The sequence below is a fragment of the Callithrix jacchus genome, chromosome 7 (genome assembly GCF_049354715.1).
Source record: "Callithrix jacchus isolate 240 chromosome 7, calJac240_pri, whole genome shotgun sequence".
In the NCBI taxonomy this organism is placed as follows: Eukaryota; Metazoa; Chordata; class Mammalia; order Primates; family Cebidae; genus Callithrix; species Callithrix jacchus.
This window is the reverse complement of record NC_133508.1, coordinates 156,994,974-157,021,913: the sequence shown is the minus strand read 5'-3', so window position 1 is coordinate 157,021,913 and position 26,940 is coordinate 156,994,974. Positions and strand designations below refer to the sequence as shown.

At 39.9% G+C, this 26,940-nt stretch overlaps 1 protein-coding gene across 4 annotated transcripts in view; it reads left to right on the top strand.

The window, feature by feature from the left end:
• The window catches only part of TBX15 (T-box transcription factor 15), a 114,033-nt gene that overhangs the window by 49,698 nt on the left and 37,395 nt on the right, over nucleotides 1–26,940 (top strand). For all 4 annotated transcript variants that reach the window (XM_002751295.7, XM_054236703.2, XM_078333080.1 and 1 more), the window contains 4 exons: nucleotides 8,683–8,896; nucleotides 13,549–13,650; nucleotides 15,420–15,591; nucleotides 16,626–16,793. In XM_002751295.7, the coding sequence (XP_002751341.5) occupies nucleotides 8,683–8,896; nucleotides 13,549–13,650; nucleotides 15,420–15,591; nucleotides 16,626–16,793 (656 nt within the window). The remainder of the gene's footprint in view (nucleotides 1–8,682; nucleotides 8,897–13,548; nucleotides 13,651–15,419; nucleotides 15,592–16,625; nucleotides 16,794–26,940) is intronic.

Sequence of the window (26,940 nt, the reverse complement as noted above, 5' to 3'; positions counted from 1 at the left end):
CCTGCACTCTGATCTGAGTTAAGCCTAAATAAACCAAATTCTGCACAAGTAGGGCCTGCTTCAGCTGCCTTGTCCTGTCTTTCAATGCTTCCATTAAAAATTTCTCAAAGCCCAAACATCCTCCAAGTACCTTCTAATGTTTTGCTTATTGGTCTAGGCTAAAGCAAAAGGGTGATTTGACATTGAAAGTGATGTTCAGTGTCTGTCACATTCAGATCTTTTTCCAAGGTTGGACTGGGGATGGGAAGTGAAATATAGCAAAAGAGGACTTTTGTGCTTGTACTTACTAAATAATGTTAAGTTGATGAAGAGACCTAAAATACTCCTGAATATAACTGCTCTCATACTGAGAGAGGAACATTTCCATCAGACCTTCATTTAAATTTTCCTTTCTCAAAATACTGACAGCTTTAATTCCCATGGCACTACCTTCTAATTGATCAGCCTGAGCATTCACTCTGCATTTCTGAGCTCAGAGTAGGACGGCCCCAGCTCTGCAGTTCTAGTTCTGAAAAGTGGGCAGCAGAACATAGTGAAAAGAGCACCAAGTCTAGGGTCAGATTAATTCAATTACCACTCGGACACCTCCCAGCTATATAATGTGAGAGAAGCCTTTTATTCATGCCATGCCTCAGTTTTCTCATATATAAAATGGCAGCAACGATGCCTACTTAGAAGGTTTCTGTGAAAATTGCATGAGATAATAATGTATATGAAGTGCCTAATTTGTACTTGCTTGCTACGTCTCTTCCTTTTTTTTCATTTCCAGGTTCAAAACATGCTGGAGCACTGGACGTTGAAACTTTTGCATATTGTTCTAGGCTAAAGCAAAATTTTTTTGTAATTTCATCTTTTATTTGAAATTTCAACTTTAAAATGTTTTAACTTTTATTTTAGATCTAGGGGGTAGCTGTGAAGGTTTGTTACCTGGGAAGATTGTGTGATGCTGAGGTTTAGGGTGCAAATCCTATCACTCAGGTTGTGAGCCCTATACCCTATAGGTATATTTTCAACCCATGCTCCTCTCTCCCACCATCGAGTAGTCTTCTGTGTCTGTTGTTCCCATATCTATGTCCATGTGTGCTAAATGTTTAGCTCTCACTTATAAAAGAACATGAGATATGGGGTTTTCTGTTCCTGTGGCATTTTTGTTTTTGTTTTGTTTTATTTTTTAAGATGAAATCTCATTCTGTTGCCCAGACTGGAGTGCAGTGGTGCCATCACAGCTCACTGCAGCCTCGACCTCCCCAGGGTCAGATGATCCTCCCATCTCAGTCCTCCAAGTACTTGGGACTACAGGTTTGTGCCACCAGGCCCAGCTAATTTTTGGGTTTTTAGTAAGGATAGGGCTTTGCTATGTTGCCCAGGCTAGTCTCAAACTCCTGGGCTCAAGTGATCTGCCTGCGTCAGCTATCCAAAGTGCTAAGGTTGCAGGCATTAGCCACTACGCCTGCTCTGCCCCTGTGTTAATTCACTTAGGATTATGGCCTCCAGCTGCATCCACATTGCTGCAAAGGACATGATTTCATTCTTTTTTATGGTTGCATAGTATGCCATCATGCATATGTACCACACTTTCTTTATCTAGTCAATTATTGATGGGCACCTGGGTTGATTCCATGTCTTTGCTATTTTCAATAGTGCAGCAATGAACATACAAATGCATGTGTCTGGTTAAATGCCTAATATACAGAATCTATAGGGAACTTAAACAAATCAATAAGCAAAACACAACCTCATTAAAAATGGGCAAAAGACATGAACAGACAGTTTTCAAAAGAAGGCACACAGGTGGCTAAACAAACATAGGAAACAATTCCTGAGCATCACTAATCAACAGAGAAATGCAAATCAAAATCCCAGTGAGGTACTATCTCACACCAGCCAGAATGGCTATTATTAAAAAGAGAAAACAACAACAACAAATGCTAGCAAGGCTGCAGAGAAAAGGAAATATTCGCACACTGTTGGTGGGAATGCAAATTAGTCTAGCCACTGTGGAAAGCAATCTGAAGGTTTTTCAGATAACTTAAAGCAGAGGTTGAACCTTTGATGACATTGAGCCTTTGCCTCCTTAACTAGAAATAGATATAAAAATTACTGCTGCCACTTCTTTGCAAAGACTTTCTCAAAGGCTTTGATCTCAGGGATGACTTTGGGTCCTTGCTATGGTTTCACGTATCACTGAGAGAGGTGCTGCTTGTTAGGTGGGGAGTGCTGTAGGCAGCTGGTGAGATATGATGTGCCCTTAGTCTCCTTAATTGGGTTATTGGCATGGGAATTGCAGGCTTCAGGTTACTCCCTTCTCCCAAATAGAACTTGGAGGGCATGGAGAGCTCAGGGACTCCATTCCATTACTAAAGCCATCAAACAGGCTCATTTGAGTGTTTGCTATCATCATAATTTTAGTTTAATCCAACCCAGGTTATAGTTCATTCCCTTGAAGCTCTGGACTGGGTATCAAATTTGAGCTCAGTCTGTACTCAGGTCAGTGCCAAATGCTCTGCTTCTGCCATATTTAGAGTTACTCTATGAAAAGTTACGTCACCAGCTTTCTCTAAGCTACTGGATAAAATCTGATAGCCCGCAACCAATTTCCACTGCAGAGGTTCTCTGGAAATAGGAACTTATGTGCTCCTGGTACAGAGAGGGCTGCCTGGGTTTTAAGATTCTGATATCTGCCTTTCTGTGAATGGGAGCTCTGAGATAGTCATGAGAGTTTTGGCTTTAGAGATTTTGGGATTGATGAACTAGATCAGGAAGTGGGAAACACCATTCAATGTGGTTGTGTACCAGTATTTGACAGAAAAGAAAATAAGATGGATTGTCTATCATCTGGGTTGTATTTTCTCCTTTAATTGTTTCAAACTATTTTCTTCCTTGGGGAAAATATGACAGCTGAGGTCCAGTCTTACGGAAGTGGTACTGTGCATGTAGTCTGGGAACATTCTACATCTCCAATCTGACTTTACAGTCATCTTACACATTTCACATTGAAACCAGGTAATCTTGCATCATTCATACAAGACGTGACAAAGCACTGAACTGAGCTTATGGAATAGAAGACAGAACTATCATTACCTGCATGTGAAAGAAAACTTTAGTATGACGACAATAAAGTCTAAACTCCATATTTTGATACCCAAGATCCTCGGCCATAAATTTTTATTTGTTCCCTGATGTCCCAAGAGAAGAGTGACTAGCACATAGTAAATGTTCGATATGTAGCCATTTAGTGGAGTTGCACCTGGCCTTCCACCTTCATCATCTGTCTGATAGCCCCTTTCTTACCTATCATAGTCAGCCTTCTTTAGCAGTTTCTATGTCCTTTCTACCAGATTGTGAGCTCCTTCAGAGCAAGAACCTGTTTTATTTGTCTTGGTCCATTAATACATAACCTAGTCAAGGCAAAGCAGAGGTATTTGGTGACATAAAAATGGAATTAAAGGCAGTCTTAGGTGCCAGAAATCCTTAGGTAGTAGAATAGAGGTAGCCTGGTCTCTGGCATCAATAATTTATAAAATGGAGATAGTAATAATAACAACTCTTAGGCTTGCCTGTACTAAATGATGTTATACATGTACAGCCTTGGCAGAGTGCCTGACAAATAGTAAGAGCTCAGTTATAATGTTGACCATTAACTCTTTGTGATAGTTCCTATAAGCTTATATTCACTTCATTGTCCAAAGTCAATAATATTATCAATAGAACCTTTACATTATGCCTTATCATAAAGATAAAACTTTTTTTTGAAAAGAAAGATACCTTATTATCACCCTATAGTAAAGATGAGGAAACTTGTAAAGATCCCACTGCTGATCAGTAGCAGAGCCAGAGGAGTAAATGTGCTTTCTTTACTGTAGTAATTAACTGTAGTAATTAACATTAACTGTTAAGTGGAGATGCCGGAACTGTAAAATATGCTTTCAGAATGCTTAATTTTGTTATTAAGTTTTTATTAGAATAAAAGTATGTGCAATTTAGGCATTTTCTGTGTATGATAACCAAATAAATTTATTGTAGTTGGCTTGCTTTTGTTAGACTTGGTGGTCTCTAAGCTGTGCTACTAATCCGTCCATTAAACATTTGAGTTAAAAGGGACTTTACAGCACTTCTAATTAAATGTGCATGTAGTGTGCTATAAAGATTAAAGAAATTGGGGACCTGAATAGTCATGTGACTTGGCCAAGATCAGACATATTAGGCCACTTTAGTTGTGAGGATTGTTAAAATAGTTAAGGGGTGTTGCAGAATTGCCAGCTATTTTGGCTGGGTTGAGCCTAGTACGCTTTTGGGGAGACCTGACCATTGGATCAGGAGGCAGAAGACCTACATTCTAGTATGTGTTAGTTTTCAATTCCTCTCTTTCAATGTCCTTATCCATAAAATAGACGTAAAAATACATGCGATGTCTACCTTATCAATGGGAAGACAATATTAGGCAATGTATGAGATATAAATTAAGAAATTGTTTTATTATTATTTCTAGTGTGAGAATTGAACTTACTCTAAGCTAAATTCAACTTTCTGTAGAAACTTAGTATTACAGTATTCATTTTATCAAAGTGAAATAGGTCAGAGATAGAAAGTAAAATTATGGTTAAACTCTTTTTAAAGGATTTTCTTTGGGATGAGAATATGTTGCTTTGACCCTGTGAGTTACACTGTGTTCTTCAGTGACTTGTAAGTGGCCCAGCATAGGTTACCTAAGTTTTCCTGTAGCTGCCTTGGTTATGTGTAACATTTTATGTTCCTGATTTACTTAAACTCCTTCTGTTGAAATACCATTCTGACAGTATCTGATAGCTAAGAAATCCTTCTGCATCATTCATATGAGTTCCTAAAGGTTATTTTTTGAAGACAGAAAGTCACAAATTGCCAAGAATAAATGAACTTGAAAACACAGAGGTGTGTTTTTGATCTTTAAGGGACTGACTGATTATATTTCTAAATGGATGATCCAATTTGATTAAAATAACCAGCTGTGTGTTTCTTTCATGACTTAGATAACTTGATTATACATCATAATTAATAGCTAAAAATTTTGATCTGGTTAGCCAAAATATTTTTTATAACTATGATTTAAAAATGTATTTTACAAAGGATTAAATTTTATTTTTGCCTAGACTGTTAATCTTGACTCTGAGATGACTATTTTAAGGGTATGGTAGGGTAGCTTACCTCACAGGCACTCCTACTCTTCTAGAAGCTTTAAAAAAAACCTATGTGAAAGTAACAGTAATTTTATTTCAAGATTATAATATTTAAGAAATAATTGAGAATAGAAGATTGCATGGTGCATTCATGTTATTGCACATGTGGGCTGTTGTCTATATTCTGTATATAAAAGTCACTGGATCCTATTTTGTGAGAGAGTGAAAATCTAGAAGTTCAGGGTATTTCCAGTTAAGTAAATAACTGGGTTTGAAAATCCTCTTCATGGACAAATACTGCCTATGCCCCCACAGACTTGTCCATTTCTTTTCTAGTAAGCATGGGTTCCCCAGGAGTGTTCTAGCCCTCTTAGATCTCTTTCAGTTCTGGACTTTTAAGAGTCATCCGAGACAATATGTGATGGTGTGGAAAACCATGTGGCAATTATTTGTGTTGCTTTCTGATTATTTTTGAATGCTCCCAGTCTCCACTGTACTGCACTAAAAGAGGGGCCCCATTATGTACTTTGTTATTTCCCAGAATCTAGCACAGTGCTGGGCACATAGTAAGCACTTAATAAACACATAATTAATCAACACTAACAGGGAAACTTCTTAAGGTCTTGGATTCTGTTTCTAATTATCTGCATGGTACTTCATGTAAGGCCATATGCTGATAGGTGCTTATTGATTGATTTGATTGAAACTATAAACCCTTATAGAATACTCACTCAATTATTTAACTCCTATGGTAATGTGAATCTGAGCCCCCAGTCCTTTTCCTTATTTAACTTGTCTTGTTCAAAGAGTTTTAAATTTGATGCTTCTAATTGAGGTTACCTGGGTTAGCACTTGTACTGGGGAGGATTCTGACATTCAGATCATTAGAGGTAGAATCCTTAAGTTCATTCTTTCTCCTTACACATTGAGGACATAGGCCCCCTGTGGTTAAATGGCTTGTCTAAGGTTATTCATTAATCCATTTGATGTTACATTTTGAGTCCCTGTTTTGTTCCAGATGACATAGTGAGTTAAGGGTTGAGTCACTTATTTCATAATTCTCCAGCCATAGTCCCAATTCCAATCTCAACCTCAGTTTAGCTGCCATTAAATATTTATCTCACAGTGTAGTGATACCTTTCCTTCCCCTGTCCCCTTCCTAAACATACATTGGAGAAATCATATGTCCATAATTTCTGCTGGATCCTACTTAGGGTGTCTGTTTCCAATTTTTTTGTAATTGTGGCACTTTATGGTGAATTTCATAGCTCTTTGCTTCCAAAGGCAGGACAATAATATATTTTAGAAATCTTGTTTTGAGGAGTATTTTTGGAAAATTTACAATATCCATGGTGAGTGAGGAGCTCTTAGAATATCCCAGAAACAAAATAGGATTTGGGAATCCGTGTCTCAGGGGGCATGAATTAGTGTATTTGACTGAGTGTGTGATGATATAATGGCTCTGCTACTGAAAGGCATATAGAATCAGATTAGGATAGAGATTTGTCACTCAGTAATATATACTCGTGTATATATTCATCTTCAAGGAAAGCAATCAGAATTCTGGATGTTAAGGGTAGGTTAGAGAGATGGATTCTTAGGCTTGACCTGCAGTATCATTTGACCTAAGGAGATTATGCTAGATTATCTGAATTTGAAAAATTTTAGGACACTCAATCCTTGGCATGAAGCTCCTAAAGGTAAATGTTTAAAATTCCAGAAAATCTTCCCTGCTAAATCTGGCCCTAGCCTTCTCCATCAGCTCTCGTCTTAGATAAGTACTTCTACTTTTCGGTGCTTGGAGAAGACCAAAAATAGCTGCTGCTTAGTCCTAGGTATAAAATTATGTGCATAGACATGTAAAACCTAGCTATAAAACTTTATAGCTGTTTTATTTAGTGGTGGTGGGGGGAATACAGAGGGGGAGGGGAAATGAAAATCGTGACTAAAGTAGTGATAATGGGTAAACTGAAGTTTTTGGTCAGAAACTTGCCCTTTATTTAGAAGTTTGGTTCGGTCCTTTAGCACCTGAGTGTCTTCACAAGTGACAGGTGAGGAATTGGGAAGATGTAGAGAAATCACACTTTTTCCCCTGTGGGCACTTTGCTTTCTGTGGCTTTGAAACAGCTGTTAGATATTCTTGCCATAGATGCTGCCTGGGTTGCAAGAGAAAAAAGTCAGTGAGCAAAGGAAAGAACAGTAAAGGAAACATGGGATGTATTGCTCACAGGGCTGCAGACCTGCCGCAGGTAAGTGAGGTTGGCAGCAAGGTGGTTTGACATTCTGCCTGATTCTTTTTCCATCTTACTAGTGCCAAGGACTGATGCTCAAGAAGCTCTGACCCTTGACAGCAGGGAAAAGTCACTTGTCAGAGTAAAACACTTGTTTCCAGACTTTACTCATGTATATATTTATCTTCAAGGAAAGCAGTCAGAATTCTGGATGTTAAGGGTAGGTTAGAGAGATGGATTCTTAGGCTTGACCTGCAGTACCATTTGAATTAAGGAGATCATACTAGATTATCTGAATTTGAAAAATTTTAGGACACTCAATTCTTGGCATCAAGCTCCTAAAGGTAAATGTTTAAAATTCCAGAAAATCTTCCCTGCTAAATCTGGCCCTAGCCTTCTCCATCCGTTGGCTTCCCCTGCCCCCGCAGCCCCACTTCTCTTCACGAGTACAGAAGACACAGGAAAGGACCATCTGGCCCAGCACGCCAGCTTTTTATTTGGTTGCTCTCAATCCCACCTTCCTGTTTGGATCACCCCTCCCCTCTGCCCATACTTCAGAAACCAATCAAGGTGTCTCCTGAACTCATTTATTCCCTTTGTTTCAACTGCCTTTTTGGGTAACTTTTTCCATATGCTTACATCCTCGCCTCACAACAGAGGTTTTTTTTCCCATCCGAAATGGCCTGATTAGACTCTTAGGAAAAACCATTTACTCAAATATATGACAAAATACTTCTAAAGATCCCAAGCAGCTTTTCATTACTTTTGATGGCCGTGACTTATGTAAGCAGAGGGAAATTTTCTGTGTTTAAAACTAACTGGCAGGCAGCGATGCTGAGTGGTGTGGAACTGAAGAGATTATTGTTAGCACTGAATCTTTACTCACACAAATGAAGTCGTCTAATCTAGGTTTGGACCTATAATCTATAATTATTTTAGTTTAATTTGGCATTTATTTTGTTGCCCCGGTTTGGCCTCATTCCCTTCCACATGGTGACATTAGTACTATTTATATTGCCTGTTGTGGACCAATTTTCTTCAGCTGTTGCTAAAACTTACTAAAATGCCAGATGTCATGTTGGAAACACGAAACCTGAAAGAAGGTCATAAATCACAAAAACAAACCATAAAAAATAATAAAATACCCTGAGTGCTGTGCTCTGAAGCTTCCCAGCTTTAAGTCTCCTTTTGTTCACCCCTCTCCCCACTTCACTGCATTTTCCATCCCCATCTTTTAGGGCCAGGGGTGAGGGGAGCTCAGCAGTTTCTCACCTAGGGCTTGATTGTTTATTTTGCAGATTCCGAGCAGAGCACTGGTTCAGACTCTGAGGTGCTCACCGAGCGGACTTCCTGCTCTTTCAGCACTCACCCTGACCTGGCCGCTGGCACTGCAGGCCCTGTGCCTGCCGCCATGTCTTCCATGGAGGAGATTCAAGTAGAGCTTCAATGTGCTGACCTCTGGAAGCGGTTCCATGATATTGGAACTGAAATGATTATCACCAAGGCAGGCAGGTAAGGACAAATTCCTCGAAGTGGTCAGATTCAAAGAGTCTGCAGAAGCAGGAACCATTACATTCTTCCGTTCTTATTTGTGACGGTATCAATGAAACCGAAGCAGCTTGCACTCACTTTTTTGCATTTGGACACCTTGGTAAAGTGGTTCTGTTGTGTTTGCTGTGATTGCGTAATTTTCCCTCAAGGGCCGATCAAATGTAAATCACATAAATCACAAACATTTTCTACCTACAAGTGTATTCCAGCTAGTACTGGAAATCCACGGTATCTTAAGAGCCAATATACATATTTCCAAAGCACGTGTTTACTTCACCATTAAATACCTCCAAGAAGTTTGCTTCCCAAATAACAACTTGCATCTTCTAAAGTACTTAAAGCAACGATGCTTTTGTAATAATTTTTTAAAAGAATTGGCTTGTTGCATATTCTGAGCATATTGATGGTCCATTGTGTGTCATCACTGGCTTGAAATTATTACACAACTTTAATGGTAACCTATGGAATTTCTTGCAAAACTGTTTTTCTAGGATTACAAAATTTTCAAAACACAGTTTCTCTTAAAGCTGGACACTCAACACTCCTGTAAACTTTGAAAGTTTACAGGAATCCCATGAGGTTGGACATAATTATTCCATACATGGATTAGGATGCAGAGGATGAAAGACATTAGTTAGCTTGGCTGACCGACGTGGGTACTAAGAGGCAGCTCCAGAATTCTGCATCAATCCAAGTGGCTCTAAAACAGCGCTCTCAACTCTGAACTGTTAAGAGATGGCTGTAGTTATTGCCCCTTGGATTCAAAATGAAACAATTTAGCTACAGTTAAATTTGGGCCGGGCGCGGTGGCTCATGCCTGTAATCCCAGCACTTTGGGAGGCCGAGGAGGGTGGATCACCTGAGGTCAGGAGTTTGAGACCAGCCTGGCCAACATGGCAAAACCCCATCTCTACTAAAAATACAGAAATTAGCCAGGCGTGGTGGCATGTGCCTGTAATCCCAGCTACTTGGAAGGCGGAGGCAGAATTGCTTGAAGCCGAAAGGTAGAGGTTGCAGTGAGCTGAGATCATGCCACTGCACTCCAGCCTGGGCAACAGAGTGAGACTCTGTCTCAAAAATAAAAATAAATAGATAAATAAATAAATAAATTTGGACTAAGCAGTTCAGCATATAGAAATAGGTCATTGAAATTAAGCAAAACAATTATGCCACTTTTGTATTTTCAAGGCCATTGTACATAATCTCACGTGTTATGGGTAACAAAAATCCCATCTTACTGATTGTGAGCTCTTTTTATGAACTTAGCCATTTAAAGTAAAATGATATTTTGATTGAGTACACTTTATCTGTGTGCATATAAGGAAACCTCCCAATACAATAAGATATGACAAAAACATGAAGTCAAAATAAACCTGAAATTTTGTTTATTTTCTTTCTTTCTGGAACTCTGTTTCTTCTCTCAGTAGTGAATAAAACCACTAAGGACTTCCCAGGGGCAGCAGCTGGGCTAGGTAATTATGTTCAGTACCATATCTTTTTTGTTGCTTGGGTCTCAGTATACTTCTGTTCCACATTTTGGGGTGTTAAGGCTTGGGAAAAAAGCAAAGTAACTCAAGGAATCTTTTTGTTTGTTTTGTTTTTGGTAGAAGAGTTGGTTCGGAGAAAGGAGACATATTACAATTGTTTATAAGATTTTCCAGTTTCATTTTGGGTTTTTATGTTATTACTCTTTTGTTTATGTATTACAGTCATGTGTGTTCCTGATATCACTCCCTTATTCCCTGTGCTTCAGTGAATTGAGTTCATTTGAGCCTCTCCTTGACAACCCTCTTGTGACTCATTTTGTCATTTCTTCTGCAGCATTTTCATTTACACATCTATGATTTCACAAATCCACCTTAATATCTGGATAAATCTACATATACCTCAAGACAGACACACATTTTGTTCTTTAGTAATAATTGAAATCCTTTGTTTAGGATTTCAATTAGTTCTGTATTCAGTTGCTTCAACTGTTGTTACTATCATTCTTCTCAGATAATTCTGAAGCAACCCAGAAACATACAAATAGGGCTTTCTCTTCTGTGAATTTTCTTTATTCTTCCTCATTCTCCTGGTTGATTTCTTGCTTCTCACTCATTTTTCTTCCTAGACAGTATTGTCGGTATCCTTTTCCGTTTTAATTCCAATCTCCATCTTCTTAGTTATGTTAGTTATATATGGCTTTCTTTTCTTTTAGATGATATTAGTCAGCATCTACCTCCCCCCCACCCACCAAAATGTAATCCTATTGATTTCGGAACTACTGAAATCTACAGAGCCCTCAGTCTTTGAGTATACCAACCCAACCTGCATAATCAGCACCATGGACAGAGGTGCTTACAAGGATTATTGGGTTTAGAAGACTAAAGAACTGGCCTAAATTTAGCCATAAAATTAAAACCAAACATATCTCTTTTTGTAAGACATGAAAGATTAAGTTTTCTCTAGGATGTTGTGGCTTCACTTGATAGTCTATGCTAAAATGCTGACAAAAAGAAAACAATGCTTGCAAAGTTTTTAAGAACAGAATTCAAAGGTAGTCGTAGCATTTTAAAGCAGGAGGGCCCTGTAGAAGAATATGTAGTCTGTTTCCTTTGCTTTATAGGTGATGAAGTTAAATGACTTATCCAAGGTCACATTGTTCATTCATTTTAGAAGTTGGGTCCTGGAAAGAGATGGGTACCTTCTCCATTCAAGGTCATATAACGGTTCCAGACAAAACAGATACTGAATTAAAAACATCTAACCTCCTTTTTTGTAAAGACATAAAGAAAAGAAGCCTATAGAGATGGGTAGCTTCCCCATTCAAGGGCATATATCTGTTCCAGAAAAAACAGATGTTGAATTAAAAACACCTAACCCTGTTTTTTGTAAAGTTATGAAGAAAAGAAATCTGTCTCATTAATGTAATCCAGGCTCTGTAGGTGACTGGGGAGAACCATATTTTCTTATCTCAGGTAGTAAGTGAGAGGACGTTTGCCTCATCTCTGGCAAGATGCCCTTCAAACATTTACATATACAGGAAAGCTATAAATCAGTGTTATTAAAAAGGGAATTACCGATCTGTATTTCAATGTGTAGATTAAGGTTCCAAAATTTTTGGAAAGAATTAATGTGAATTAAAGTGTCTAACCTATAGTGAATGTTAGATTTAGTCATTATGAGTATTCTATGATCAGATTTAATTAGCCCACCATAAGACAAAAGTATGAGGCTTTTAAATGAAAACTGTGAGGGTAGGGGGAGAAAATTTTAAATGATATACACACAGAAGCTTCTGAAGAGCAATATGGTGGAGAAAGATGAAATAGTTATGTATTAATTTTTTAACTATTTAAGAATTAGCCACCATCTCTATTAAAGGACTGTGATCCCTCTTGTGCGTTCCCTCAGATATCATTATAATGTTACTGACCTATTGCCACGGGATGTTACACTCTCCCTGGATGAGTAGTGAGTGTGTAACTGGCACAGAGAGCCTCTCCTGTGACCCACCACTGCATATTAGCAAGATGGCTGTCTGGGGTCAGGATATGGTCTATGGCCATGAAATGGAGCAAAGCCAATTAGGCCGTATGTGGATCAAGCCTGTGACCTTGACCTCATTAGCACTGTGCTCTGCCCAGCTCAACTAACTAGCCCCAGATGGTTAAGCTTAATGCAGCGTTTTGTATACAAGTAGCCTAGAGCACATTCAGAGCAATCCAAATTTTTGAACTGAGGACTTTTTATGTCTGGTTTGACACAAAAGAGCTTGAACTTGATGTTTTTCTTCTTTCTTATGGTTAAAGAAGAATGGTGAACTTTATTCTAGACTTGTGGAAACTCAATACCTCTTTTGGGCTGCTCTGTCTCCTCCTCTCTTCAGTTATGAGAGAAGTTGTAAAGTGCTATATCCTGACCTCACTTGCTTTGGTACGTTTAACAAGCCATTGTGGTAGAAGCAAGGTATTTCCCAGAGGCCACTAGAATTCATGTGGTATTCGCTCCCAATTCCACAGAGTCCTTCCTCTGACATACACGTTGACAGCCTGAGAACTTGCAGAAAATTTTCTACAGTTTTATGCATCAAAATCTTGGTGGCTATTTGTTTGGAGACTGGTAGCACCTTCCTTTTTTTTTTTTTTCTTGAGAGAATATTTTTAGAGTGGTTGTTTTTAGATAAACTCAGTTGAAGATATTTTACGATCACTTGCAATAAACCGAAAAGCTCTTTGGATTGTAACAAGAGTATAAGTTGCTGTACTTACCTTTAAAAAGATTATAGCTAATAGGAAATGTATGCGTGGCTACACACACATGTCTATGCATACATATATATCATAAGAAACATTAACTAAAAATACAAAACAGGGTGTGACATGAACCCTTGGAGAGTATGAATCATCAAGTAGATCAATTTAACTTAAGAGATACCATGTCAGTAGCGTAAGTCTCCAGTATATTTCATAGTGGCAATTTCCAGAGTGGAAAATATTAGCCAACTTTGAGAATTAGAGAACACTGGAATCCGATATGCTTAGAGCACCTATTAAGAGTACATTAAGCGTTCACCTCTGCTACTTCTCCCACTCTGATTTCCGAGCTTTCTGTTTTACTCCTTTTCATAGGAGGATGTTTCCTGCCATGAGAGTGAAAATCACTGGCCTAGATCCCCAACAGCAGTACTACATAGCAATGGACATTGTGCCTGTGGACAATAAAAGATACAGGTAACAGCAACTCTGGGATTTGGAAACGTGGGTATCACCAGCATTCCCAGACAGTTCTTCAGACTCCTTAGAGGAAATATTTCAACAATGCATACTGTACAGGGAACAAGGAATGGAGAATATGTCAGAGAACCAGGTGAAAGTGTTAATTTTGGTCCGGGATTCCCCGCTATGTACCTGCACAGAATGGGATTTTATAGTGCCCCACAGGTAGCAAAAATCAAGTGGATCTTAAGTCTAAAATTAATTAAACTAATGTTGAAAGTGATTAGCATATTAAATAATTTGGTTTGTGAAATGCTAAATGAATGGAGGTGATTTATTTTGGAGAGAGGAAGGTGAGGTGGAACAACGAAGCACATTAAAATGATTATTTGATGGATCACCCCGTAGATGATGGAGAGGGAGAATAGGAGAATTGGGTAAAATTTTAAGAAGAATATCTACTTAGGGAGAATTATTATTCATTGATATGGGTTGTAAGTGAATTTTTAAAGTAATTTTCCCTGAAACTGATTAAAAGCCAACGTAATCCTTGTGTATCTTGGATGGCTTATACATAGTTCTTGCCAGAAAAAAATAGTTATGGCTTATTTGTTCTCTTGAGATCTCACTCAAATCATTAAGTCATTACTCACTTTTGAAATATCTAAAGTCTGAGAACTTGGCCCTAAACCCATGAATTTGGAGGCAACAGTTGATGAAAAAGGCCAGGACTAGAATGGCAAGCAGGGAGAGAGCTGGCTGAGAGAGACACAGTCTGCATTTCAAAACTTAGGAGAAAAGATGCTTCCAGCTCATTTTAGAGGATTTTGGGAGTTGTGATTTGGACTGAGTGCCTCTATTTCTCAGGGTCCAGGTCCCATGTGGTCCTTTAGAACTGAGAAGCAGGGAAGTGCCAGATCCATGGAGCTATTTCTTCTGAACTAAGAAAATTGGCCAAGTTGGGAAAACGGACTTCCTTTGCTACCAAACAACGTCCTGCTTCCAGTGACATTGTGGGAAAATAATGTAGAGGACGATATTCAAAATGGGTTCACCAAAGACAATGTGAACTGGGGGTAATTGGCATTGTTTCTGGAATGGCTGCAGTGAGGCAAAGGCCCATCACAGAAATGCCTCAAAGTCCAGACTCTAAGCAAGGAAATGGTTAACTGGGGGTATTTGGCATTGTTTCTGGAATGGCTGCAGTGAGGCAAAGGCCCATCACAGAAATGCCTCAAAGTCCAGACTCTCAGCAAGGAAATGGTTAACCGTTGAGAGACTTGGAAGGGCTCTGCACATGGCTGCATTTTATAGGACAATATGGAAGATGTTTTTAATAAGGAACAAAATCCTGAACAAATGGCCAAGGGATTATATGGTTTGCATTTGAAAGGTGAAAGGTTGCAGTAAAATGCCTTTTCTATAGCTAGACATGTGAGTTCAGGATGCCTGTGTGCACACAGGGGTGCATGGCATGGAGAGAGGGAAGAAAGAAAGAGGACTGTGAGAATGTTTTCCTTGCGAGGGCTGTAGACTTGATCATTAACCACAATATTTCTCTGCTCTCCCACTCCATATTTTTGTCCATTTCTGTCTCTATTTCAATTTCCTGGTTATCCACCCTTCTCTTCTCCTCCACTGATTCTCTGTTTCTTTCCCATCACTTCTCCATTCGTGTCATCTCTTTGTTTTTCTCTCTTCTTCCTTGTCTCAACTTGTTTCCTGGGCCACTGTCCCTTCTCTGCCTCTGTCTCTGAATTCCCCTCTCTTCCTCTTTATCTCAGATATGTGTATCACAGCTCCAAGTGGATGGTGGCTGGCAATGCTGATTCCCCTGTGCCCCCAAGAGTTTATATACACCCTGATTCTCTAGCTTCTGGAGACACCTGGATGAGACAGGTGGTCAGCTTCGACAAACTCAAGCTCACCAACAATGAATTGGATGATCAAGGACATGTGAGTCGAGGAATCCCATTTCCCCTTTCTTTCTCTCTTCCCTGGTTTGCTTTAGAGCTGGCTAGCCCCAGGCTTTTTCAAATAGGTGAAATAAGAATTTCTGTGCCACTTTAAGTCATTTTAAGTAAGTAAGCATAAAAGTGGGTTTTTTTTCCAGTTAAATTCCATTTGTTACAAATCTAACATTTAGCAAACATCTGTTATGCATCAGGTTGTGTTTATCAGATAAAGTCCTTGTACTCCAGAGGCTTGCTGTCCAGTCCAGGAGGCAAGACAGAGGAACAGGACAAATTAACCAGTGGTCAAAGAAATCACAACATTCGAATAACCCGCAAGTAATAAAACAAGAGAAGCAAGTGAATGACAATTTCAGCTAATTTGTCAAGAAATTTATGAATTTATAGGGAACATGAAATCTTAAGACTTTCCAGATATAATTAGAGCATGTGATGTTATTAATTTATCTTTGGCAGTGAAACACATACTGAATTTCAACTGAGTGGTAGGACGCATAGTGGGTGCTGTGGGAAAATTGAATAAGCTAAAACCATCGCTTCCACCTTCAAGGAAACAATTTTCTGAAGGTGTGAAAACCCGTATCTACCATTTACTCTCACGTAACATAAAATAATGTTCACGTGTCTAATAGTGAACGCATAGTAGGATGTGGAATTTAAAAGACAGCTTGAACACATGCTGAAAACTTGAAGCTGGAGGGAACAACTTGTCACATGGCAGAGGTTCTGAGACCTTTTAATGAAGTGTTGTCCATTAGTACTAGAGTAGTCATTCAGCATTAGCCATTTCAAGCCAGCATATTATATCTACCATCCATGATAAGGATGCCCTGCTATTTGGTTCCATGTAATGCTAGTCAGTCACTTAGTCCTTGCTGGGCAAGTATACTGATTTCTGTACATCTCACCTTCGATCTATGCTTCTCCTATAGTGCTTCTGCTTAGTGATTTATCTGCATGAGAGCAAAATGTAGGTTCTTTAAAGCCAAGCCTGGCACAATTCCCCTTTTATTTCAGATCATTCTGCACTCTATGCACAAATACCAGCCTCGAGTTCACGTGATTCGCAAAGACTTCAGCAGCGACCTTTCACCCACTAAGCCTGTTCCTGTTGGGGATGGGGTGAAAACGTTCAACTTTCCTGAGACTGTGTTCACCACAGTGACAGCCTATCAGAACCAGCAGGTAAGAGATGGCCCCTGAGAGCCTTCTGCGACATCTCCTGTCAAAGGAGTCTGTTCATGCTTTTGGCAATAGATGCTCAGTCCTGCATGGCACTGAAGAGTTCATATGAGAGATAACTGTTCTGCAGTACTCACAGGGCATGGGTGATAACAGTGTGGTGGTGCCTAGTAAGAGCTTCCATGGTCTAGGTTTAGATCAGAGACAAGATCTTGACCAAGAGGACAAACCTTTTAAATTATTTTTGTATTATTCCCTGTCCTTGCACCTGTGTTCATGATCTCTACTACCTCCCAGCAAATGATCCTCATCATTCGGAATTCCTTTGCAAGTACCGAGGTTGGAGTCATGCCTCCTCTCTTATCTACAGTTTTCTGTGCATCCTTCCACCAGGCTACATCAAAGTCATCAAGCTGTTGTGGGTCTATTTAAGATCCACCGCTTCCACTTACACTTTCAGATTAAATTTACTTCTGTGTGACCACCAGCCACATCCTAAGATCTGTAAGTTTTTATATCTGTAATACATTCATTCATTACATAAATATTTATTGAGAACATACTCTGTTCCAGATTTAGCACAGAAATAGAGCCGATTAAGATGCTTTTTTTTTGTTTAAGAAAAGAATTTTAGTTGAATAAAAGACATATAAATACACAATGATAGTACAATGAAATAATTTAGTGACAGAGATGTTTCTTGGTTTGTGGAATAAGGAGTTTTCCTGGTAGAGTTGACACTTTTCTGATGTTCACACACACACGCACACACACACGCACAAACTAGCCCAAAGAATGCAGGACAAGTATGTATAGGGGAGCAGAGAGGAGAAGAAGGCAAGTCTGGAATTACTGTGGGCTTTCTAAAGTTTTTTTTTGAGGAAGGTGGCTAGGTGGACTTAAAAGTGGTCTCACTTTATGTAACTTCCTGAAAGCTGCATGAGGATGTCATTTTTGTTAATTGGGTTGGATTTAATTATTCATCAAAATATGTAATTATAAAGATACTGCAGTGAACCTTTTTTCAAAACAAAGACATTTTTTGTTTGTTTATCTTGCTTGAAAATGTGCTTTCTTTTATTTGGGGCCTACTGAAGCAAAGTGAATGTACACTATTATACTCAATATTTTTTGTATTGGATACTGTGCTTTATGCTCTAACAATGAAAGCAATGGATGGAAAAACATTCATTTACTGATTCTTGTGAAGTGCTTATTATGTGCCAAGCAGCTGAAGGTGAATTATGTAAGTATGGACTCACCATGGTTCTCCTGGATAAGATTCCTTAGATGTTATTTACTGTCAGAGGAATTCGACATACAGCAACTGTTAGTCCACTGAATGCGAAAGTCTACACAGTGTTAGACTTTCTCTGCAGCTGTGAATTGTTTCCAACTTCAGATTTTCCTTTTGGATGGCACCTTTGATTTATAGAAGAGCTTTCGTTTGGTTTGGGTGCTATTTAAAAGCTATTAAATTGTGTCAAACTCCTTAGGTAGTAAAATAGCAGAGGACATAAAGGATCCATACAGAAAACTGTAATAATTAAGATTTTTCAAGCTCTGATACAAGATACAGCATCAATACAGACAAGGCCTTTGGAGCAGCCAGAACTTGGGGATTAGTTCCGGCTCAGATAAAGGGGAGTAAGAGTCTGAGTTCTTTGGATGACTGATTAGACTTTTCTAAGAAGATTCCAGCCACCATTTTAAATGGTTTCTGATGAAGGCAGTGATGTGACAATAAATATTTGAACATCAGAATTTACCTTGTAGAACACTGAAGAATGAACATTCTACTGCCTCACTGAGATCAGTTATAGAGGCCAGGAGAGCCATTATTGTAACCCAAGTTGAAACTAGAAAGCTACAACTCACTTTGACAATGAAAGGGGGCCAAGCATGGGTTTCTGACATCCCCTTCACATCCTTTACCTTCTTTCACAGACAGTGTTCTAGCATATGAGTACATTCTACTCATAGAAATATTTTGTTCACATCTGAGCTGAAGTGGGAGAAGGACACCATGGTTAAGATCATAAAATTTGGCAGCAGATAAACTTGGGTTGATTTCTGATTTTTTCTCTGACACTGTGTGGCATTAATTCCTTTCAACTTGTGTTTCTGGTCTTGAAAATGTGCCTGCCTCATAGTTATGAGGACTAAATGAGGGAACATGTATAAATTCACAGACACAGCCTGGCATCTGGTTAGTAGTGTCCAGCCTACGTTGCTCCATGGCTGGGTCTGCACAGGCATGAAAAGAGGGGCATAGAAGCAATTTTAAAGAATACATTGCTTCTTAGGGAAAAAGTGCGTTGTTGGAAATTGGAGGAGCTGCAATGGCTTTCGAAGGAATTATAATCCATAGGTAACTACTTTGATCTCTCTGTTGTCATGTCATATTGGTGAATTCATGATGTGCTGACATTCAAAATAGATGAGTCATACTCATTTCTGTCCATTCTGGGATCAAGATAACAGCTTTTGCCTGTTTAACAAGCCCCAATCCCTGGATAAATCAACAAGCATGATTATTTAATGTTCTTTTTGGCTGCATAGATATGATTTAATATAATACAGTACCTTCTAGTAATACAAAATAACCTTGCGTCCTTCCCCCAGGAATCCTGAAGTTTGCACCCTATAGGTCAGAGCCGTTACCTAACTATACTTTTCAGACTTGTTCTGAAGATGCCATGTAGCATAAATTGTTCTCTTTTGTGAGCTATTTTCACCTATTACTGTGTTTTTATTCTTCTTGACATTCTGGAATGAGAACAGTCAATATGACAAAATTATTTCCTTCATCTATTTCTTTTTAAGGACATGGTTAGGAGGCCTGTGAGAGAGTAAAGAGGGAAAAATTTAGAGGTAGGTTGTTAGTGTTCTCAGGAACTCGTCTGGGGAAACACCGAAGAAAAGACAGTAGAAGGAGTGTAGTGGAGATGGAACACTGCCCAGACTTTCCAAGGAGAAGCAGTGCCCTGCTCCACAGATAGCAATGCGCTAGACGTTTAGAGACCTGGGTTTGAGACTTAAATTCTCTACTGGCTACACATGTTGCTCTGAGCAAGTTGCGTTTTTTACAGTAATTGTGCTTCAGTTTCTTCTTCTAGAAGATGCGGAGTTGGCCCATGCTTTACGAGGTCCCTGATAGCTGTGAAATTCTAATTTAGCCCTCTTTTTTTTCCGCATGATTTTTAATGAGAATTGGGAGGAATTGTTACCAAACCAAGACAACCACCAGGATTTTCAACTACTGAAAATTATCGGAGGCTCATGTCTGAAAAATTTTTTTTATTCACCAGATGTTCTAGACAAATACATTTTTAGGAAGTCTACATTTGAGGGGTATGAACATGGTGTTTTGTAAACAAAATATTCCGCCACATACTATTTATCTGTGACTCTTTTCAATTCTCCTGTTGTTTTGTTTGTTTTTTGGGACAGGGTCTTGCTGTCACCCAGGCTGGAGTGCAGTGGTGTCAACATGGCTCACTGCAGCCCTGGCCTCCTGGGATCAGGCCATCCTCCTGCATCAGCTTTCTGTATAGCTGGGACCACAGGGCGGGTATCACCATGCCCATCTAATCATTTTAATTTTTTGTAGAGGTGGCTTTGTTGCCCAGGCTAGTCTTGAACTCCTGGGCTCCAGCGATTCTCTCACCTTAACCTCCCAAAGTGTTGGGATTATGGATTAGCCTCCCATTGTTAAACCCTGCATTCCTAATGACTCCTATCTTGTCACCCAGGTTGAACACCTGGCTGTCATGACATTCAGTCTGCCACTAATGTCTTTTGCTTCTATTGATAGAATATATTCTTCTTTCTAATCTGATTGGTTTTGCCCTTGTTTCGTTTCTGCCTTCCCCCCACCTTGGGTTCTTATGGGTCCAGTTAGGTCAGCTGTACTGCAAGCTTAACGTGTCACAAGCCACCCTATACATCACTGTGAAGCACAGTGATGATCGCACCATTTCTGTGCCAAAACTTGTCAATGACTCCTCAGTACCTGGGGAGTCAAGTCCTGAACCCCATGTCTTTCCAATAATTTCCTCTGTGGCTAATCACCAGCTACATTTCCAGGCTCAATTTCTGTTATTCCCCATCACGCATCCACAAGAGCGTCACAATCTGGTTAGATTTTTACTGTTGCCTGAACTTTGTAGCCTCCTTGCCTCTGTATGTTCCGTTTTCTTTTCCAGGAATGCCCTTTCCTTTCCTTTTTATCTGTCTTGATTTTTTTCTACTCTTCAAAAATTCGGTGAAAATACCATCCCCTCCCACTTTATTTCACATTTTCTTTTTTTTTTTAATTTTTTATTTGATTATAGGTTTTGGGGTACATGAGCAGAGCATGCGAGACAGTTGCGTAGGTACACACATGGCAGTGTGCTTTGCTTTTCTTCTCCCCTTCACCCACATTTGGCATTTCTCCCCAGGCTATCCCTCCCTACCTCCCCCTCCCACTGCCCCTCCCCTTTTCCCCCCAATAGACCCCAGTGTTTAGTACTCCCCTTTCTGTGTCCATGTGTTCTCATTTTCTGGAGACAACAGATGCTGGAGAGGATGTGGAGAAAAAGGAACACTTTTACACTGTTGGTGGGAGTGTAAATTAGTTCAACCATTGTGGAAGACAGTGTGGCGATTCCTCAAGGCCTTAGAAATAGAAATCCCATTTGACCCAGCAATCCCATTACTGGGTATATATCCAAAGGACTATAAATCGTTCTACTATAAGGACACATGTACACGAATGTTCATTGCAGCACTGTTTACAATAGCAAAGACCTGGAACCAACCCAAATGCCCATTGATAATAGACTGGATTGGAAAAATGTGGCACATATACACCATGGAATATTATTTCACATTTTCAGCTGCGAACGAGCTCTCCCCAGTCAGAAGTGCCGGGGCTCCGCACCTGTCTCGCGACCTCGTCGTGTTGTAACTCTGGCATGCTTGTCCGGTCTTCCCCTTGATATTTGGAGCTTTTTAAGAACAAAAGTTGTACATTTTACAAATAAACAGTATGATGTAGAACACACGAATTTGAGAGTTAGGAGACTTGAGTTCTGCAGCCAGCTCCGCAGCTGATGGACTGGACGACTTTTGGCAAATCACTCTACCTTAGCATTCTGACTTGCAAATTGATGATTTGGTCTGAATCGGTCTAGTCTATGGAGAAATTTTTTATGGTCCATTAAAAAGTGGGAAAAATAAAGAAGTATAAGGACTTTTATGAATGTAGATGTTCACTTTATAATAGAGATTATTTTGTCTTTCCAACTTTTTTTTGATACAAAAATGTCCCTTCTTTTATGAAATCACAAGACAGGGAAGAGTAGACAGATGTTAACTGTCTGTATTTGGTAGAATGAAAAAATGGGATTTAATGTTGATTCTTCAAATGATGGGAGAGGGATTAGAATTGGCCTATAAGATTCTGAAGCACAGCTCCATAATTCTAAGATAGTTGCATCTGCCCTATATTGCATAGCACTGAATATGTCTGGCTGGCAAAGACTGAAATGAAACTGAATGAGTGATTAGCCAACATGACTCTAACATTGGTTTCTTTATATATCTCTGGTTGTTTCTCCGCATGTAAATATTAGTAAAGAGAGCTTTTCTATGTTCATGGAAATATTTGATGCTTTTCTTCCCTTTTCCATTCCTTCCTTCCATCCTTGCTACTGATCAATAGACTCCTAGGGTTGCTAGCATATTGAAGTTATTATTACTGTTATTTGCTCTCTATGTGCCAACTTGGCATCTCTGGCAGAGAGGAAGGTGCAGCATGCCCAGAATCTCTTCATGGAGTATAAAGTGCTAGATGTGGGAATAAAGGGAATAATGGTGACTCAACACTCTATGCTTTTTTGTAGAAGAATTTGACGCCAACATATCCTCATGGAATTAGGAAGAAATTTCCATTGCAAAGTCTTTGTCTTCTCTAAGGGCAAAAGACTACTGAATGTTGATTTTTGTTTTCAAACAGGAAACTAGACTTCTCAAAGACATGGCCCTGTTCTCCCAAGGTAACACAGTCTTATTTCTTGATGAGAATTGGCTACGTGAACCAGATAGGAAGTCGGAAACCAGAGCCAGATTTGTGTGAGCAAATCCAATAGGATTTCTGAGCCACTCATTATGGTCTAGACTGGTGAGCCGTTTTGCTGGCTCAAAGCAGTGTGGATTTTTTTCATATGGGCTAAGGTTTTTTTGTTTTGTTTTGTTTTCCCCCCTATGGAAAACCTCTCAAGCAATATAGTAAGAAATAAAAATAATGAAGAGTGTTAATAAGAGAGGGCCCTTTCAGCCTTGGTACTGTAAAACCATACTCAGGATATTCAAGTTTCATTTCCTTTGCAAGTCGTGCTATTTATGTCTGCCCCGTGCACTATGAAGTATGCCTCATTTATTAACTGCCTCCGTGTTACTAGGCAAGAAGTCCGTGGCAATGATTAAAATTAATGGTGGCAAGTCGGCAACCACCCCCTTCTGTGGCTCATTCTTCTATAATTCAAACAACACAAATCAGTATAAGGTTATTTCCAAATAAAATTGGTAAAGAAAAATGCTTTTACAACCTCTGTATTTTCCCTATCTTCTCATTACTACTGGACCAATTTGAACATGTAGACCAGTAGATTTGTTTTAGTCACATAGGATGTTACTAATAGACCTTGTTTTGACTGAAAGGACAGTTAGGATTTTTGTCTATAATATCTGTAGTGAAAGCAATACAATCAAGAGCATTGCCTGGTGTAGATTATCTAAAGCTCAGTGTGGCTTGGGGACTCTTGATCGTGGCTCTCACATCATCGTTTATTCATTTACTCGCTCACTGAATAAGTATTCACTGAGCATGGCACACTAGGTTCTGCTTTATTAAGTGGTATATAAAACAGACATGGGTCCAGGGGGAGTTACATTTAGTAGACATGTAAATATCAAAATACATGTGTAATTAACCAATTGAGTTAAGAGCAAAGATTGAATTAAAAAGGATGCAGTTAAAAAGAGTAGCAGAAGTGTTTTGTTTTGGCGGATGATCAGAGCAGATCTCTCTCTGGAGATAACATTTTGGCTGGGACGTAGGACAAGGAGTCAGCTATGTGCAAAGCAGAGAAGTTAGCGTTCAAATCTGGTTGTAGAGCAGATGTGAGTGGCCTGAGCGTAGAAGGCGCGGCACATTCCCGCACTGGGAGCATCTCAGTTTGGTTGAGTTGCTCAGTCTGCCCTGAGCCTGTGGATCAAGGCAGGGGAGTGCGAGTAGGTTGGAGAGACAGGCCAGAGAAGGGCCTACTGGCTCTGCCAGTCTGGGAAAGAAATTTGGATTAAATTCTGAGCAGCAGTGGTCACCAAAAAGAATGACATGGTCCGGTTATATGTTAACAAAAACCGCTTGGGGTGCTGGGTAGAGAAGAGCTTTTACAGGGAGGAGAATGGAAGAAAGGAGTTCGTTTGTAAGGACACTTAGAATAGCTCAGTCAAGAGATGATGAGGACGTGGGCTAAGGTCAGAGAGGTGGAGACGGAGAGCTGTGTTTGGGTCTAACGGAAACATGTACTTGTGGAATAGGGTTGAAAATTAATTACTCAAATATGACATATAGATAAAATTTTCTATAGCTGATTTTCCTAAAAAGTCCTGGCCCTTATACTGGAGGAGGATAAGGGGAATATTTAAACTTTCCAATTCTATTTCGGGTTAAATATCCCTTCATGTAACTGGATTTACATTGGGTGAAGTGTTCAGCAGTGGTGTTTGTCCCGTCCTCCATCCTACCCCATGGCCTCTGGATGTATGGTTCACGTACAGCAGTGGAGATGGAATTTATGTGCCTCCATCACGGCAGCAAGTGCATTCCTGTGCTGTTTGCTGGGCTCACTGGCCTGTGCTGTGAGGCACCTGGTCTGGTCTGACCTTGGGTCCCTAGTGCTGATATGTTCTCCTGATAAGAAACTGCTCAAGTTGTGCTTTGTTTTCTTGCCTAGGTCACAGCCTCGTGGGGCTTCCTTGCTGGCTCAGTCTTATGTCAGGTCTCACCCAGGTCCTCTGTTTGGATTTGACTAAACCTTGTAGCACATCTGTGTTATAGTTATCCTGCTTTTCCTCTCATGGCGTGAGAAGACTTCTGAGTCCCTTACCCACCAAAGAAGGCCCATGGGAGCCTGGAGGTACAAACTCAGGCCTCTTTCCATTTAATCAGACCAGGTAGAATTACTACTTCTATGCAGTCGCCCCCGTCTATGGATGGAGATCACCCTGCCAAGCTGCTCTGAGTCTCCCCACCCCGTCTTTGGATTTTTGCGTGAATGGGGTAGATAAGGCTCATTCAGTATAACTGCCTGCTTTTGCGTTGTCTGTCCTCTCCTCTCTATGAGAAGGGGACAATTTTTTTTAAACTTCTTTTTCTATCTGATGGGAATTCACTTTATATCATATGCGTGTCTTCCACAGGACAGCAAGCCTTACGGCTCAGTTATTTTGCACCCTTCTCTGTACTGTAGAAGACACTAATCAGCTCGGAGTGTCTCAGGCTGCCTCTTGATATGGGACCCATGGGACTAAACTAAAGATGACTGAGCTTAAAAATGCATTCATTTCATCCTCCAAAGCACTGTCCCTGTTACCCTTGGTATCAGCAGACATAGCCGAAGTTGCCAGCACAAGCAATACCTGGGATCATACTTCAGTTTATATGGCTGAAATTGCTCTTTTCTGCCTTCTGAGTAATCCAAATGCCTGATTGAGAAAACGAAGGCTTTCTATGACCTGGCCTCAAGCTGGCCTCTCCAGCCTTCTGCCATTGCTCTTCTTCCCATAGCTCTGGATAAACTAGACTTCTCCATGTTTCCGGAATACATGTTATTCTCTCCCACTTTGATATTCATGCTTACATGGGACCTTTCCTTTTTTAAAAAAAATTAAATTAAATTTTAAGTTCCAGGATGCATGTGCAGGATGTGTGGGTTTGTTTCAAAGGTAAATGTGGGCCATGATGGTTTGCTGCACCTGTCAAGCCATCACCTAGTATTAAGCCCCCCATGGCTATTCATCCTGATGCTCTTCCTCTCCCCCTCAGTGTGTATTGTGCCCTTTGCTGTAGCCATGTGTTCTCATCATTCAGGTCCCACTTGTGTGTGAGAACATGTGGTGTTTGGTTTGCTATTCCTGCATTTGTGTGCATAGGATATTGGCTTCCAGCTCCATCCATGTCCCTGCAAAGGACACAATCTCATTCCTTTTTTATGGCTGTGTAGTATTCCATGATGTATACATACCACATTTTCTTTATCCAGTGTATTATTGATGGGCATTATGGTTGATTCCATATCTTTGCTAGTGTGAATAGCGCTACAGTGACCATACACATGAACATATCTTTATAATAGAATGATTTGCATTTATTTGGGTGTATGCCTCGTGGTGAGATTGCTAGATTGAATGCTATTTCGGGTTCTAGGTCTTTGAGGAGTTACCACACTGTCTTTCACCATGGCTGAACTAATTTGCATCCCGCCGACAACGTAAAAGTGTTCTTACTTCTCCACAGCTTTGCCAACATCTGTTGTTTCTTGACTTTTTAGTTACTTATTTTCATTTTTTATTTCTTTAATTCATTTTTTTTTGGAGATAGAGTCTCACTCTATCACCCAGGCTGCAGTTCAGTGGTGTGATCTTGGCTCACTGTAGCCTCCACCTCCGGGTTCAAGTGATTCTCCTGCTTCAGCCTCCTGAGTAGCTGGGACTACAGTGTGCATCACCATGCATGGCTAATTTTTTGCATCTTTTAGTATAGATGGAATTTCACCACGTAGCCCAGCTGGTCTTGAATTCCTGAGCTCAGACAATCCACCCACCTTGGCCTCCAAAAGTACAAGGATTACAAGCAGGAGCCACTACATCTGGCCTCTTGACTTTTAATAATCACCATTTCTGACTGGCGTGAGATGACATCTCATTGTAGCTTTGATTTGCATTTCTCTAATGATCAATCATGTTGAGCTTTTTTTCATGTTTGTTGGCCACATAAATGTCTCCTTTTGAGAAGTGCCTGTTCATGTCCTTTGTTACATAGTACCTTTCTTAAGAAATGCTCCTGCACCTGTAGTCCCAGCTACTCGGGAGGCTGAGG